The following is a 14252-nucleotide window of genomic DNA, read 5'->3' on the forward strand; positions in this document are numbered from 1 at the left end:
CAAAATTAAATGAGTTTTATGTGATTGCTGGGCAAGGAAGATTAGACATTCTAATATCACTAGTAATTGTGCTAATAGGCTGTGTAAAATACAAAACAGTATAATGTAAAGTACTACACTGCAATTAGAAAACAAGACTCAAACCAGATGTCTCTCAATTCTGGGAGTGGGAGTACAGAAAAATACATTGTTTTAAAAAAAAAAAAAAAAAATTGTGCAACCTGTCCCAGTTACAAGGCTAGCTTCACCCTTCACCTCTCTCCAGTCTCTCAAGTGACAGGCTCTGCCCTTCACTGCTCTCAGGATGGAAGCCTTGTCTCTGGGCTACAACACCCATGTTTACCAACCTTGTTTTCTCAGCACCTGCGAGAGACTCCCTTTTGGGAATAAAATACACTAGGTAAATACAGTGCCTCAGAACAGCTCCTTCAAAACAAAGCACTGTTTGTTTATGCATAGGAGAGAAATGGGTTAAACCAATAAAACACCTATACACACATTACTTATCTTAAGCTTAGCATTTCCCTCCAAGCTTAGGCAAGCCCAAATCAGCCCAGGCAGCCTTGTTTCTGGAGACCCGGATTCCATCTGCTTCTCTATAGACACTGCCTCTGTGTGTGTGTCCTTTTTTTTAATCCAGGCAGGCCCTTTTGTTCTGTGTCCACAGACTGGTGCCCCCTCCTCTTGCCAAACTTGTCTGACGCTAAGGGTTTGTCTACACTGGCACTTCGTTGGCAAAACTTTTGTCGTTCAGGGGTGTTAAAAAAACAAAACAAAACAAAAAAAAAACTCAAACCCCGAATGGCAAAAATTTTACCGATGAAAAGCGCCGGTGTGAACAGCACTTTGTCAGCAGAGGCGCTCTCCTGCCAACAAAGCCGCTGCCGCTCGTGGGGGATGGAAGTGGTTTGTCCTGCCAACAAAGAGCAGCTACACTGCGCGCCTTTTAGTGGCACAACTGTAGCGGCACAGCCATGTTGCTAAAAGCCTCGTAGTGGAGCCCATAGCCTTAGAGTGGAGATAGACTGTGACGTTGTGCAGTCTATATGGTTTTATAAAAATATGGTAATGAGTGAATATAATGTAACTGGAATATGCTTCATGCGAAAGGTCTCTTGTAAGGTATCATTACAAAGCTTATAATCTACTGAGTGTGATCATCCTGTTTGTATAAATGTACCACTCTTGTATCTGGGACTAGAAATATGAAACATAACTCTGAGGGCCTATTGTAATTATGCAAAGTGTGGGCCATTAATGGTGGTTTGGAATCTTAATGGCTCCCATCAACCAGAACAATTGACTGGGGCTCTGTTTGCAGGTAAGCCTTCCTGTGAGTCAGGCTGGGAGGAATGAAGGCTTGGGGTCTTACAGTGGCATGTGATCATGTCACCTGAACTGGGATCCATCTTTAACCTGGTGCTTTTCCAGTGAGGGAGGGTGGAAACCCAGAGAGAGACAAAGGATTCCTGCCTTATGCAAAAGATATATAAAGGGGTGGAGGAGAACAAAGAAGGAGAGCCATCATGAAGAATCCCTTAGCTACCACCTGAGCTGGAGCAAGAGGTGTACCGGGGGAAAGAATTGTGCCCAGGCCTGGAAGGTGTCCAGTTTGAGGAAAAAACGTACTGAAGCATCTCTGAGGGTGAGATTATCTGTATTCAGTTTGATTAGACATAGATTTGCTCATTTTATTTTATTTTGCTTGGTGACTTACTTTGTTCTGTCTGTTACTACTTGGAACCACTTAAATCCTACTGTCTGTATTTAATAAAATGACTTTTTACTTATTAGTTAACTCAGAGTATGTATTAATACCTGGAGGAGCAAACAGCTGTGCATATCTCTCTATCAGTGTTATAGAGGGCGAACAATTTGAGTTTACCCTGCATAAGCTTTATACAGGGTAAAATGGATTTATTTGGGTTTAGACCCCATTGGGAGTTGGGCATCTGAGTGGTAAAGACAGGAACACTTCTGTTATCTGCTTTCAGGTAAACCTGCAGCTTTGGGGCAAGTAATTCAGACCCTGGATCTGTGTTGGAGCATACGGGAGTGTCTGGCTCAGCAAGACAGGGTGCTGGAGTCCTGAGCTGGCAGGGAAAACAGGAGCAGGGGTAGTCTTGGCACATCAGGTGGCAGCTCCCAGGGGGTTTCTGTGATCCAACCCATCACATAGACCATCAAACAGAATAGTCCAGTCCAGTCATTGTCTTGTAAGTATTGGTAGATGGCTGGTTATCTGAAGCCATTGTACTCCTTTGTTAGGTCATGTGAGTAACTCCTGCAAGAATTAACCTCCTTGGCACCTGTATGGCAGACTATGCCATAACAATCAAACAGATGTACATGTAATCTTCATAAAAATAATACAGATATCCCACGTTCTTCGCACAACCATTTCGCTGAGTTCTATTGACTCCATGCTTTGGAGGAGGGACTTGAAATTTTGCTGTGGGTGGTTGGCCTTATTGTCAGTGATGTGCCTTTTCCTGCTCCAGTGAAAACATGCCTAAATCTGGCCACGTTGTAAGCCTTTGAACAACTGAAATTTGCACATGCTCAATAGACACTTCCTAGAATTTGGCAGCTAAATTCTCCATGGATTCCATCTGCACTGAGGATGCTGCAGGGTCTGAGCAGGATTCCCCGCATGTACTGCTTCAGGCTGCAGCAGGCCACACACTGCAAAGAAACAACAGCCCAAGGTGCGGAGTCTCCGAGCCTCGGTCAACTGACTTGCGCTTGTGGGGCTCGGGCTGCAGGGCTACAGATAGTAGTGTACATGTTCGGGTTCGGGCTGGAGCTCAGGCTCTGTGACCCTCCCTGGGTCTCAGCCCAAACCTGAACATCTACACTTCTATTTTTAGTCCCACAGCCCAAGTCCTGTGAGCCCAAGTCAATTGACTCCGGTTCTGAGACTCTGCGCCACGGGTTTTTCTTGGCTGTGTAGAAGTGCCCTGTGGCACCAAACACCAAAACAGAGATCTGGGAGAATCTCTCTCATGAGTTCTCAATGCTTCCTCTGTTAGCACCCAGCCAGCGTGGCAGAGGAAGCTACCCGAATTGAATGCAGATGGGACAAGAGCAAGACCTTTGCGGGGGGTGGAGGAACGATATTAGGACGAAGAATGTGGAAGGGGGGTTGGGACGAAGAGCCGTGGGGCCAAAAGTGGGTGGGAACAGGGACTGTCTGGGTCAGGAGGCTGGGACTGAAAGCTCTGCAGGTAGAGGAGACTAAAATGAGGTGCTGGGATGGAGTGTGGTTAAGGGGAATCTGGGGCTGGCTGGGCAGGAGAGGGGGGACTGGGATAAGGAACCCCTGGAGGGGTTCTGAGACTGGGAGCCAAGGTTGTGGGCTTGGAGGAGACTGGGCCTTTGAGAGTTTGTCTCTACTGCAATTAGACATCCGCAGCTGGCCCATGCTGGCTGATGTGGGCTTGGGCTAACGGACTGTTTAATTGTGGTGTAGCCTTTCAGGATAATGCTGCACCTGAGCTCTGGGACCTTCCGCCCTCGCAGGATCCTGGAGCCTGGGCTCCAGCCCGAGCCCAGATATCTGCACCACAGTTAAAAAGACTCTTAACCCAAGCGCTGAGAGCCTGAGTCAGCTGCCGGTTTTTAATTGCAATGGGACATACCCTGACGGGGGGACTTGGATGAGGAGTCCGGGACAAGAAGCTATGAGTGAATAAGGAGGCGGGAGGGAGGATTAGGACAGGGATGGGTTGGAGGGGACAAGGGCAGAAGAGGTCAGTCTTGGAGTGGAACAGGCAGAAGGATCGGTGACCACTAGAACGCACTGCCCTCCAGAGCCTGGAATGGAAACCACGATTCCTGAGTCTCATCAGTCCTCTGCTGTCAGCAAATATCTGAAACCCCCACTGGCAGAGTTGGCATGTGGATGTCAATATGATGCCAATTGTTTTTTGTTTTTTTGTTTTTAAACCTATAAATTACGTACAAAAAAATACATTGAAAACATTAACATTGCAATTCAAGCACTGTAAAGTCAGGAAGTGCTAGATTAAGGTTGCCTGTGCAACCTAATTCAGCCCGGTTGTGTGTATGAATTATGGTAGTCTTTAATTACGTGATCACATACTTTTTTCCACAGGACCCTGCCTTATTCAGTGCAGCGGATGGACCAATGCGCTGCAGATGAATTAGGGTTGTGTAATGAAAGAGGTGGTTGTCTGTAGGACCCCAGCCTTATCTGTTTCAGAAGTTGGAAGGTGTGGAGTGAAAAAGGCAGGGGATTGCGGGAAGAGAAATACAGTCTCGTGGTTAAGGCAGTTGGATACTGCCCTGGAGAAGAATTTTGTCCCTGCGTTTGCCACAGAATTCCTCTATGATGCTGGTCAAGTCACCAAACTTTTCATAGGTGGTCACTAATTGTGTGTTCCTCATTCTCTGCATGCCCAGCTCGAGAACCCAGGGTCTTGATTTGCAATTGTGCCAAGCACTCAGAGCAGCAGCTGAAGTCAATGAGAGCTGTGCTTTGAACATACAAAGTTCTGTATAGTGCGATGTGCTCAGGAAAATGGGGTCTTAGGCATTTCAAATCAGGCACCCAAAATTAGTAGACACTTGACCTTGATCTCTCTCTCTGCCTCAGTTCCTCATCTGTAAGGTGAGGATCCCCCTCATTGCACAAGGGTGTTGTGAAAATAAATTCACTTCTGTGAAGCCGTCACATACTAGAGTCGTGAGCCATAGAAGCACTGAGGAGGAAATGAGTCATTCTGTATTGAGAGCAGGGTTTGAATAGCATGTGGTCAATAGAGCCTAGGGCCACGCATTGAACAAGGAAGTAAAACTGGACTCTGGACTAGTTATCCAGTTCCTTCCAGGACTAAACAGTGCTAGTTCTGAGCCTGGAAAATTACTTGCAGGAGAACTGGCATAGTCTTGATTCGTCACAAGACTAGTTTGGCAGTATTTACATGAAATGAAACATTCAGGAGACTTCCATTAAATTCAGCTGGGTTAGTGAAAGGTGGGAGGAGTGAATACATATGCTGGATTGTAGGGGGTTTGAATGTACCTAATGTTGGCAGCTTGGAATATGCTAAAAAGCCTAAGAGAGTCTGTGATGATCACAGGAAAGTTAGATGTTTATGTATTCCCAAAAAGCGATGAAAATCATGACGTTTAAACAGTAATACAGAATTGCTACATGCAAAGGATAAACTTAGGAGCACTGTCTGTAACTGAGCCTTGACATCTTTATCTAGCAATATGCTGCTTTGTAATGGAAGTGATTACCTATAAAACCATAAGTGATAGAGAATGAGCTTTCTAAATGTATGGTGTCAAGTATCAGAGGGGTAGCCGTGTTAGTCTGAATCTGTAAAAAGCAACAGAGGGTCCTGTGGCACCTTTAAGACTAACAGAAGTATTGGAGCATAAGCTTTCGTGGGTGAATGCCCACTTCATCAGACTCCACAGGACCCTCTGTTGCTTTTTCTAAATGTAATCAGCTAAAAACCTACTAAATAATAAACTTCAGGTATTCATTCTTAGTAGCCAGTGACATTCAAAAACCACTCCACTATATGCTTCTCCTTCCAGCCTCTCGATGGATGTTGCCTCTCCACCTTGCTTGAGGGTTTTATCTTAATATGCCTCACCCTCAGTCTTGCTGGGTGACAAATCTGACACATTTAACAAAGGCTGTTGAGCTCTAGTCTTTTGGGGTTTTATTGCATCTGTCTGTAGTTTTACAAACTTTCACATTATGCATCTTGCTTTTATTCTTTATCTTGTTCCCACATCAAGGGAAACATATTGCCAAGACAACGACCCCTTCTTTGCTTCCTTTCTCGACTCCGCCCCATTTTATGAGTCCCGTACTTCAGGGACACTCCGCTATGAATGGTAGTTGGTTTTTTTAGGGCTGTGAAGCAATTAAAAAAAAATTAATCGTGATTAATCGTGTTCTTAAACAATAAGAGTACCATTTATTTAATTATTTTTGGATGTTTTCTACATTTTCAAATATATTGATTTCAATTACAACACAGAATACGAAGTGTACGTTGCTCACTTTATTTTTATTACAAATATTTGCACTGTAAAAAACAAAAGAAATGGTATTTTTCAATTCACCTGATACAAGTACAGTAGTTGAACTTACAAATGTAGAATTACGTACAAAGCATAACTGCATTCAAAAACAAAACAATGTAAAACTTTAGACCCTACAAATCCACTCAGTCCTATTTCTTGTTCGGCCAATCACTCAGACAAACAAGTTTGTTTACATTTGCAGGAGATAATGCTGCCCACTTCTTGTTCACAATGGCACCTGAAAGTGAGAACAGGCGTTCGCATGGCACTGTTGTAGCCGGTGTCACAAGATATTTACATGCCAGATGCGCTAAAGATTCATATGTGCCTTCATGCTTCAGCCACCATTCCAGGGGACATGTGTCCATGCTGATGATGGGTTCTACTCGATAACAATCCAAAGCAGTGCGGACCGATGCATGTTCATTTTCATTATCTGAGTCAGATGCCACCAGCAGAAGGTTGATTTTCTTTTTTGCTGGTTCGGGTTCTGTAGTTTCCACATCAGAGTGTTGCTCTTTTAAGACCTGAAAGCATGCTCCACACCTCGTCCCTCTCAGATTTTGGAAGGCAGTTCAGATTCTTAAACCTTGGGTCCAGTGCTGTAACTATCTTTAGAAATCTCACATTGATACCTCATTTGACAAAACACAAAGCTGCTATGACAGTGTTCTTAAAACGAACATGTGCTGAATCATCAACTGAGACCTAATATATGGCAGAATGTGGGTAAAACAGAGCCGGAGACATACAATTCTCCCCCAAGGAGTTATTCACAAATTTAATTAGTGCATTCTTTTTTTTTTTAACAAGCATCATCAGCATGGAAGCATGTCCTCTGGAATGGTGGCCGAGGCATGAAGGGGCATACGAATGTTTAGTATATCTGGCATGTAAAACCTTGCAATTCTGGCTACAAAAGTGTCATGTGAATGCCCGTTCTCACTTTCTGATGACATTGTAATTGAGAAGAGAGCAGCATTATCTCCCGTAAATGTAAACACACTTGTTTGTCTTACCGATTGGCTGAACAAAAAGTAGGACTGAGTGGACTTGTAAGCTCTTAAGTTTCACATTGTTTTGTTTTTGAGTGCAGTTACGTAATAAAAAAAATCTACATTTGTAAGTTGCACTAACACGATAAAGAGATTGCACTGAAGTACTTGTATGAGGTGAACTGAAAAATACTATTTTTTATCATTTTTACAGTGCAAGTATTTGTAATAAAAATTAATGTAAAGTAAGCACTGTACACTTTGTAGTCTGTATGTTAATTTAAATTAATATATTTGAAAATGTAGAAAAACATCCAAAATATTTAATAAATTTCAATTGGTATTCTGTTTAACATGCAATTAAAACTGCGATTAATCGCGATTCATTTTTTCGAGTTAAATCGCGAGTTAACTGATTAATCGACAGCCTTAGTTTTTTTTTCTTCGCTTTCTTTTGTTTTGCGTGCTTCTCTGTTTTTGTATGGACATTTTAGCTTTCCCAGCAGTTATTCCTAACCTGTTTGTCACTGGGCAATCTCCCACCCCCCACTGTACAATCATCTGTACATACTTTCATGATAAGGATATAAATGAAGGGAGGAAGATTTGACATCTCAGAAGATCGTAGCACAAGGAGTAGTAACAGAAGGAAGGAAAACTAAATAGGGAAATATTCAACAATAATTGCAGCTAAGTAGTGGACTTGGACTATACTGGTTGATACAATACAGGTTAGCTCAGACAGTGAAGGCATGTAGTATGCAGTCTTGCAAAACCCAGAAGGTCTCATTAGTTGACCCATGTTGCCATATTTTGCCTTGTTCGTTTATGCAATTGTAACCATTCTAATAAACGGACAATAAAACAGTTCAGTGATCGATAGTGCTGACTTGCTTTAAGGATACATTTGGGCAACCTTCATTTTGCTTCATTTGCTTGATTATGTGGAAATGTGAAACTGAGCTATAGATCGAATGTTCCAACAGGAGAGCACTCTAAAGACGTTCCATTACAAAATGGAGGGGTCACTTTTTGAACTCTGTTGGCTGTACTGTAAGTGTAGCAGGTAGAATAGAGCTGTGGATTAGCCAAGAGCCGTACAGTATCCTCCTTCACCCCCTGTAATCGTTAGGGCAAGGACGCTTTAGGAGCAGACCGATACTGTGGGTGAAGAAGGGGCTTTGCAAAGCCTGTGGAATTCAGCTCTCAAGGAGGCAGGCATTTGGGAGTACTGGGTTAATCAGCTAACAGATTTATTCTTTCAAGTTACTCTGTTGACCTCCCAAGCTGTCCACAGTGGGAGGGGAGGCCGGGGTGTTTCCTCCCTCCTCCCCCCAGTATATACACAAAATTCAAACCACTCTTACTTAGGGGGATTTCTTGTGGGGTTTTATTACATTTTTTTTAATGCCTCCAGAATGTATTCACTACATTTGGTTAATAGCAGTTGCTTGCTAGTGTCTTAAATAATTTTATATTTGTTCTTACAAAATGATTTGGTATTTTTACATTAATATATATCGACAGTATGATTGAGTGATTCCTCTGTGTAGCTTTATGGGATACCTCTTCCCTTAAGAAACAAATTACTGTAGAGATTAACCAGACTAATTTTAATTGTGGAAGGGTGCGGCTATCAGAAATAGGTTCATCAGTATCAACTACTAAAAATGTCATCAGTGGCTTCACAATTACAAAATGATATGCATAATGTCTTACGTATGTGTTTTCTTATAATAACATGTAAATATGCATCTTACATTTATATCTCAAAACAGATATGATCACATTCTGAAGTGGGAACTCTTCCAACTAGCTGATCTAGATACATACCAGGGAATGTTGAAGCTACTCTTCATGAAAGAACTGGAACGAATTGTTAAACTGTATGAAGCATACAGGCAAGCCCTTCTCACAGAGCTGGAGAACCGCAAGCTAAGGCAGAAGTGGTATGCACAACAACACGGCAAGAATTTTTAAGCTAACCGTTTTTTTTTAAATGGAATTTCATGAGGACACTAAGAGCTTTAAAAGATTTTTATTTTTTTTTAAACCACGAACAAGTGCTTTGGTTTAAAAGGCAGCTTATTTTTGTTGATGTTGCACCTTTGTCATTAATTATCCTCTTGAATGTTTTTCTACATATATAAGGTATTGTTTATAGAATGAAAAACATGTTTGTTATTCTTTTTCTGTACAAAAAAGTTAGTTTATTATTCTGAGAACCAGTGTGGAGGAAAAAACACTTGATTCTGGTATCTCCTTTTAGCAGACAGCTGTATTAAGAAGCTGTCTATATATTTTTACATGGTGATAAATGCAATTATAAGGAATGTCCTGGATGCAAAACAATGTTTTTAAAATCCAAATTAATAAGTTTATTTCCCTTCAGATGCCCTGTGTGTCTCTGGGGAGAGTCTGTTCTTTGTGCAACATCTACGCTAAGATGTTTACTGCTTTAATGTACAGAAACACTGACACTGTTACTTTACAGTAACACTCAGTAATATTACTAAATAGTGCAGAAGCATAGATTATTTTTTTTTCCCAATCGGAACAAAATGCTTCATTGATGAAGTATGAGGTGCCTTATATTTTTTACTATGTTATATGCATCGTATCACTTTCGATTTGCCAGCAATCTGCACAGAACTTTGTCATGGGGCAAGATAACCTGCAGCCTCTTCAAGACTAAGGGCCGGTCTGCAGTTCAAGGACACCTCTACCTCGATATAACGCTGTCCTCGGGAGCCAAAAAATCTTACCGTGTTATAGGTGAAACCGCGTTATATCGAACTTGCTTTGATCCACCGGAGTACGCAGCCCCGCCCCCCCCCGAGCACTGCTTTACCGCAGTATATCCGAATTCGTGTTATATCGGGTTGCGTTATATCGGGGTAGAGGTGTATAGGTCAACCTAGCTGCATTGCTCAGGTGTGAAAAATTCATACCCCCGAGAGACACCTAGTTAAGCTGTCCTAACCCCCGGTGTAGACAGCACTAGATCAACAGAAGCATTCCTCCCTCGATCTAGCTACTGCATCTCTGGGGGGTGGATTACCTACACCGATGGGAGAATCCCCTCCATTGCTGTCGTAAGTGTCTGTGCTACAGCTGTGTTGCTGGAGCATTTCCAGAGTGGACGTACCCTGCGACCTGCAAGCTGCTCCACATGCGTGTTGAGCTAACTGCAGTTGGAAAGCAATAGAATTATCTAACTGACTTAGCAGCCATAAATCTCCATAATAAAATCAGGGATGCATTTTTTGCAAAAATGTTGTCTTGTAACGAGGTTTTCTTTACACATGAAGTTTTTAACCTGCACAGCTACCCCTTCCAGTATCATACTTTGGTTCATTAGATGTTTATGGCTCCTTTTTTTAGTGCAATAAATATTGTTGCAAATAAGAGAACACATTTCCTGTAAATCCCGTCAATTCAATAAATGTCAATGTTTTGCTTTAAATAAGAAAAGCGTGAATATCATTGATTTACCGAGATTAAAATTTGAACAAAATGTAGCAAAAATAATTTTTTGCCTTTTTAAAAGATCAGAGAAAATTGCTTCCAATGAGATCCTCCTAACCATGAAAATCCTTTGATCAGAGCACAAAGACATCTAGAATAACTGGATTCTGGGAAGATTTTATCTTTAACTCAGGAACTAAACTCAGTCTGTGGATTGGGAAAATTTACATGTTAATTATCCGTGAGGCAGGTCTACAGAAATAGATAGTACGCCATCCTTGATACATGGCAGATCTCCCACTGCTAACAGGAGCCTTGTACAAAGCTCCTGGGCACAATGAAGTTGTTGTTGCGTTCAGCATTAGTCAGTGGGAAGCAATACTCTCTGCGCTTTGAGTGTGCAGTACCCAACTTGTGCAAGCCACGTGCAGTAATTGGGCTCTTCTGGTGCGTATTTGCACTTGAATTTTAAAATCGGCTGTTTAAAGCTTTTAAGCCTAATAGCAACCTCCTGCTGAGATGAAATGGATGTGGTTTGTATCTCTGAGCATGGTTGCAAACGCAGGGAAAGAACGCTCCAATGGCTTTGCATCCGTTCACATAGGGAAGGTTTTCTTCACAGCCATAGGAGCAGGAAACTTTATTGAAAGGTAAAGCTTACATTCGGCCCAGTCTGAATCTGTCGTGCGGGCCAGATAAATGCCTCCCTCGGCTGTGCCAGGCCTGCGGGCTGGATGCTTGACACCATTGCTGTAGATGATTAAGGCTGCAGGCTTGTCGCGGATACTGGGATTTCTCAGTCCCTCTGTGAGTTCCTGCAGGAAGGCTGGAGGTGGGCGCCTCGCCAGCCCACTGAGGAGGGAAGCCTGGGGGGGGAAATTGTTGAGAGGGAGCCTGCTCGTCACTCACCTGGTAGCAGCAACTCCTATCCCATGGATCTCTCAACCCCCAGACCAAATGGTTTCGAGCCCCCCACCGCTTCCTGGTCCCAGCTCCCTCCACCCTGACCCCACTGCTGAACCACCTCCCCCCCATCCCCCCGCAGTCTGGCTGGTCTGGGAGGAAGCGTCAGGAGAAACCGGGACCATTTCCTTCTGCCCTTGCCCTGGAGAGACCTGGACCAGCTGGGACCTCTCCCCCTCCTGGTGGCAGCAGAACCAGGAGGTCGAGTGGCTCTGCTGTGGAAATATTTGAAGAGCTGATGTTTTCCCCAGCCCCACAATATCTCATGGGACCTGGCTATGTTTCCGCGGGGGTGACGGAGGCGAGAGCAGAACCCGGAGAGGGGCTGGAGCAGTTGCCTGGGCGCATGAGATTGAACCTAGCCATTGGGAAGCAGGTAGGAAACAGCTGGCGGAGACACCCAGGGGAGGGGCAGGACTCTGAGCACATGTGCCAGACAGTGGGGTGGGGGACAGGTCAATCAGTAGTGAGATGGGATAAATATGATTAGGTATCTAAGTAAGGAGGGCTGAAATCCAAGGCCTACAGGCTGAGGCCTGTAAGAACTTAGATTAATTTTAGATCCCAAAATGCTCTAGAGGCACTTTTTTTTTCGTAACGTGTCCCTTAACCACAGGATACAGGTTGTGTCCATGCTAATGAGAATAAAAGGAACTATACACAACGTATGAAAAACAGGGTACACCAATATTCTTGGGGGACGCAATACAAATAAGGAAAAAGAGGGTTGATACTTTCATGCACATGTGCAGGGTATAGTCAGAATCACATTATAAAAAGAGGCTGCCCAGATTGGGAAAAGTGAGCTCCCTACAGGAAAACTCCAGCAGGAACCATCCCTCTACTGATCAAACCATGAGACCCATCAGACCCTAAGACTATCTAGGAGGATGTAACTACGGATATATGTAGGATTTATCTCTGCTTGGCTATTCATAACTTTATTGGTAACTTCAATAAAATTGATAAAAGATATTAGACCTTGTTCTTGTGAATGTCGGTTACTTTCCTTGGTCTTCATGTGTTCCTAGAAGCTTTAGATCGGAAACAAGTGGCAGAGGTCAAACTGTTGAGCTGGAGAGTATAGCCACCAGAGCCAAACCCACAGTGGTGTAATACAACAGCACTAAATGCTACACCACCCTGAGCCCCCGAGTCTGCACCAGTGATCAGTGGGATGTGATTTAAGTGAAGCGCTCTGTGTAGACCAGGGGCGCGGAACCTACTTAAGCCCGCTGCTTAATTAAATCCGGCCCGCGGCAAGTCTCCACGACAGGCCTAGGCTCCAGGGTGGGGCCAGAAATGAGGGGTTCGGGGTGCAGGAAAGGAAGCTGGGGTTGTCAGGCCGTTAAAAGTCCGGTCGGATCCGTGCAGCTCCCCAAAGTGGCGGGCATGTCCCTATGGCCCCAGGGCGCAGGTGCAATCAGGGAATTTCCATGTGCTTCCCCCATCTCCAGCGCCAGCTCCGCAGCTGCCATTGGCCAGGAACCACAGCCAATGGGAGCTGTGAGGACTGCACACCGCGCAGAGCTGCCTGGCCACACCACCGCCTAGGGGCTGGATGTGCTGGCCGCTTCCAGGAGCAGCACAAAGCCAGGCCACGAAGGGAGCCTCCCTTAGCCCCAGCCTGAGGTAAGTGCCGCCCAACCAGGGCCTGTACCCCAAACCCCCTGCCCTAGGTTGGAACCCCCTCCTGCACCCTAACTTGCTCCCAGGCACCAATCCCCTGCCCCAGCCCTGAGCCCCCTCCTGCACTCCAAACCCCTCATCCCCAGCCCCTAGCCAGAGCCCTCATTTCTGGCCCCACCCTGGAGCCTAGGGCCTGGCCCCGAGCCTCCGCACCCACCCTGCAGGGCTGGTGTGGCCAATTCCCCAATGGCCCCTGATAGAAAAAATGTTCCATGTCCCTGGTGTAGACCCTCCTGGCATGAACTGAAAGGTACCTAGTTTGCCAGCTGTCTGCATGTGACAGAGCACAACACTTTAGAGCACTCTATAGAGCAGTGGTTCTCAACCAGGGGTCCGGGGCCCCCGGGGGGCTGTGAGCAGGTTTCAGGGGATCCACCAAAATAAACCAGAGAGGGACCAGCCTTAGATTTGCTGGGGCCCAGGGCAGAAAGCCGAAGCCTGAGCCCCACCACCCGGGCCTGAAGCCGAAGCCTGAGAACTTAGATTTGCGGGGTCCCCTGTGGCGTGGGGCCCTGGGGAATTGCATTCTGTGCTACCCCCTAACGCCAGTGGCTTTTAATCTACTGGATAGGCAGAAAACCAGTTGTGGTGGCGGAGGTGGGCCATGGAATTTTTATAGCCTGTTCGGGGGGGTCTCAGAAAGAAAAAGGTTGAGGACCCCGGCTATAGAGCACTGACCATGGCTTGGGCGGTGAATCCTGCACCCCAAACCCCACAGGAAACCTCCATTGCTTTGCCTTCTCTGAGACCTTGACCATGCAGTCCGTGCATGTGCCACAGGTGGTGGAAAGGGATCCATATATAAATGTTTGTGCTTGCCTGCTTTGCTGAGACGGTGTTCCCACACGGTCACCATTCAAGAGCTGCCACTCGCAGAGGGCGCTGCTGCGGGCGGTGCCCCTTCGGTGGGGCAAGGAGGAGAAGGTTGCTGGTCTATTGGACCCCACTCCGTGAACTTGGACCCTGGGTGGGTCACACAAAAAAGACAACCTGTAGTTGATGGGTTGCCTTAGTGAAAAGTCGGGGACCCACTGTAATTGGATGCATTGAATTTGACTGCTTAAA

At 45.0% G+C, this 14252-nt stretch overlaps 1 protein-coding gene across 2 annotated transcripts in view; it reads left to right on the forward strand.

Annotated features, from left to right (window-relative positions):
• Positions 1 to 9858, forward strand: part of SAV1 (salvador family WW domain containing protein 1) — a 35658-nt gene extending 25800 nt beyond the window's left edge. For both annotated transcript variants that reach the window (XM_026654256.2, XM_026654257.2), the window contains exon 5: positions 8846 to 9858. In XM_026654256.2, the coding sequence (XP_026510041.1) occupies positions 8846 to 9047 (202 nt within the window). In that variant the 3' untranslated portion in view covers positions 9048 to 9858. The remainder of the gene's footprint in view (positions 1 to 8845) is intronic.
• Positions 9859 to 14252: the final 4394 nt, after the last annotated feature.

Source organism: Terrapene carolina, unplaced genomic scaffold, assembly GCF_002925995.2.
Source record: "Terrapene carolina triunguis isolate 2854851 unplaced genomic scaffold, T_m_triunguis-2.0 Scaffold189, whole genome shotgun sequence".
NCBI classification, from domain to species: Eukaryota; Metazoa; Chordata; order Testudines; family Emydidae; genus Terrapene; species Terrapene triunguis.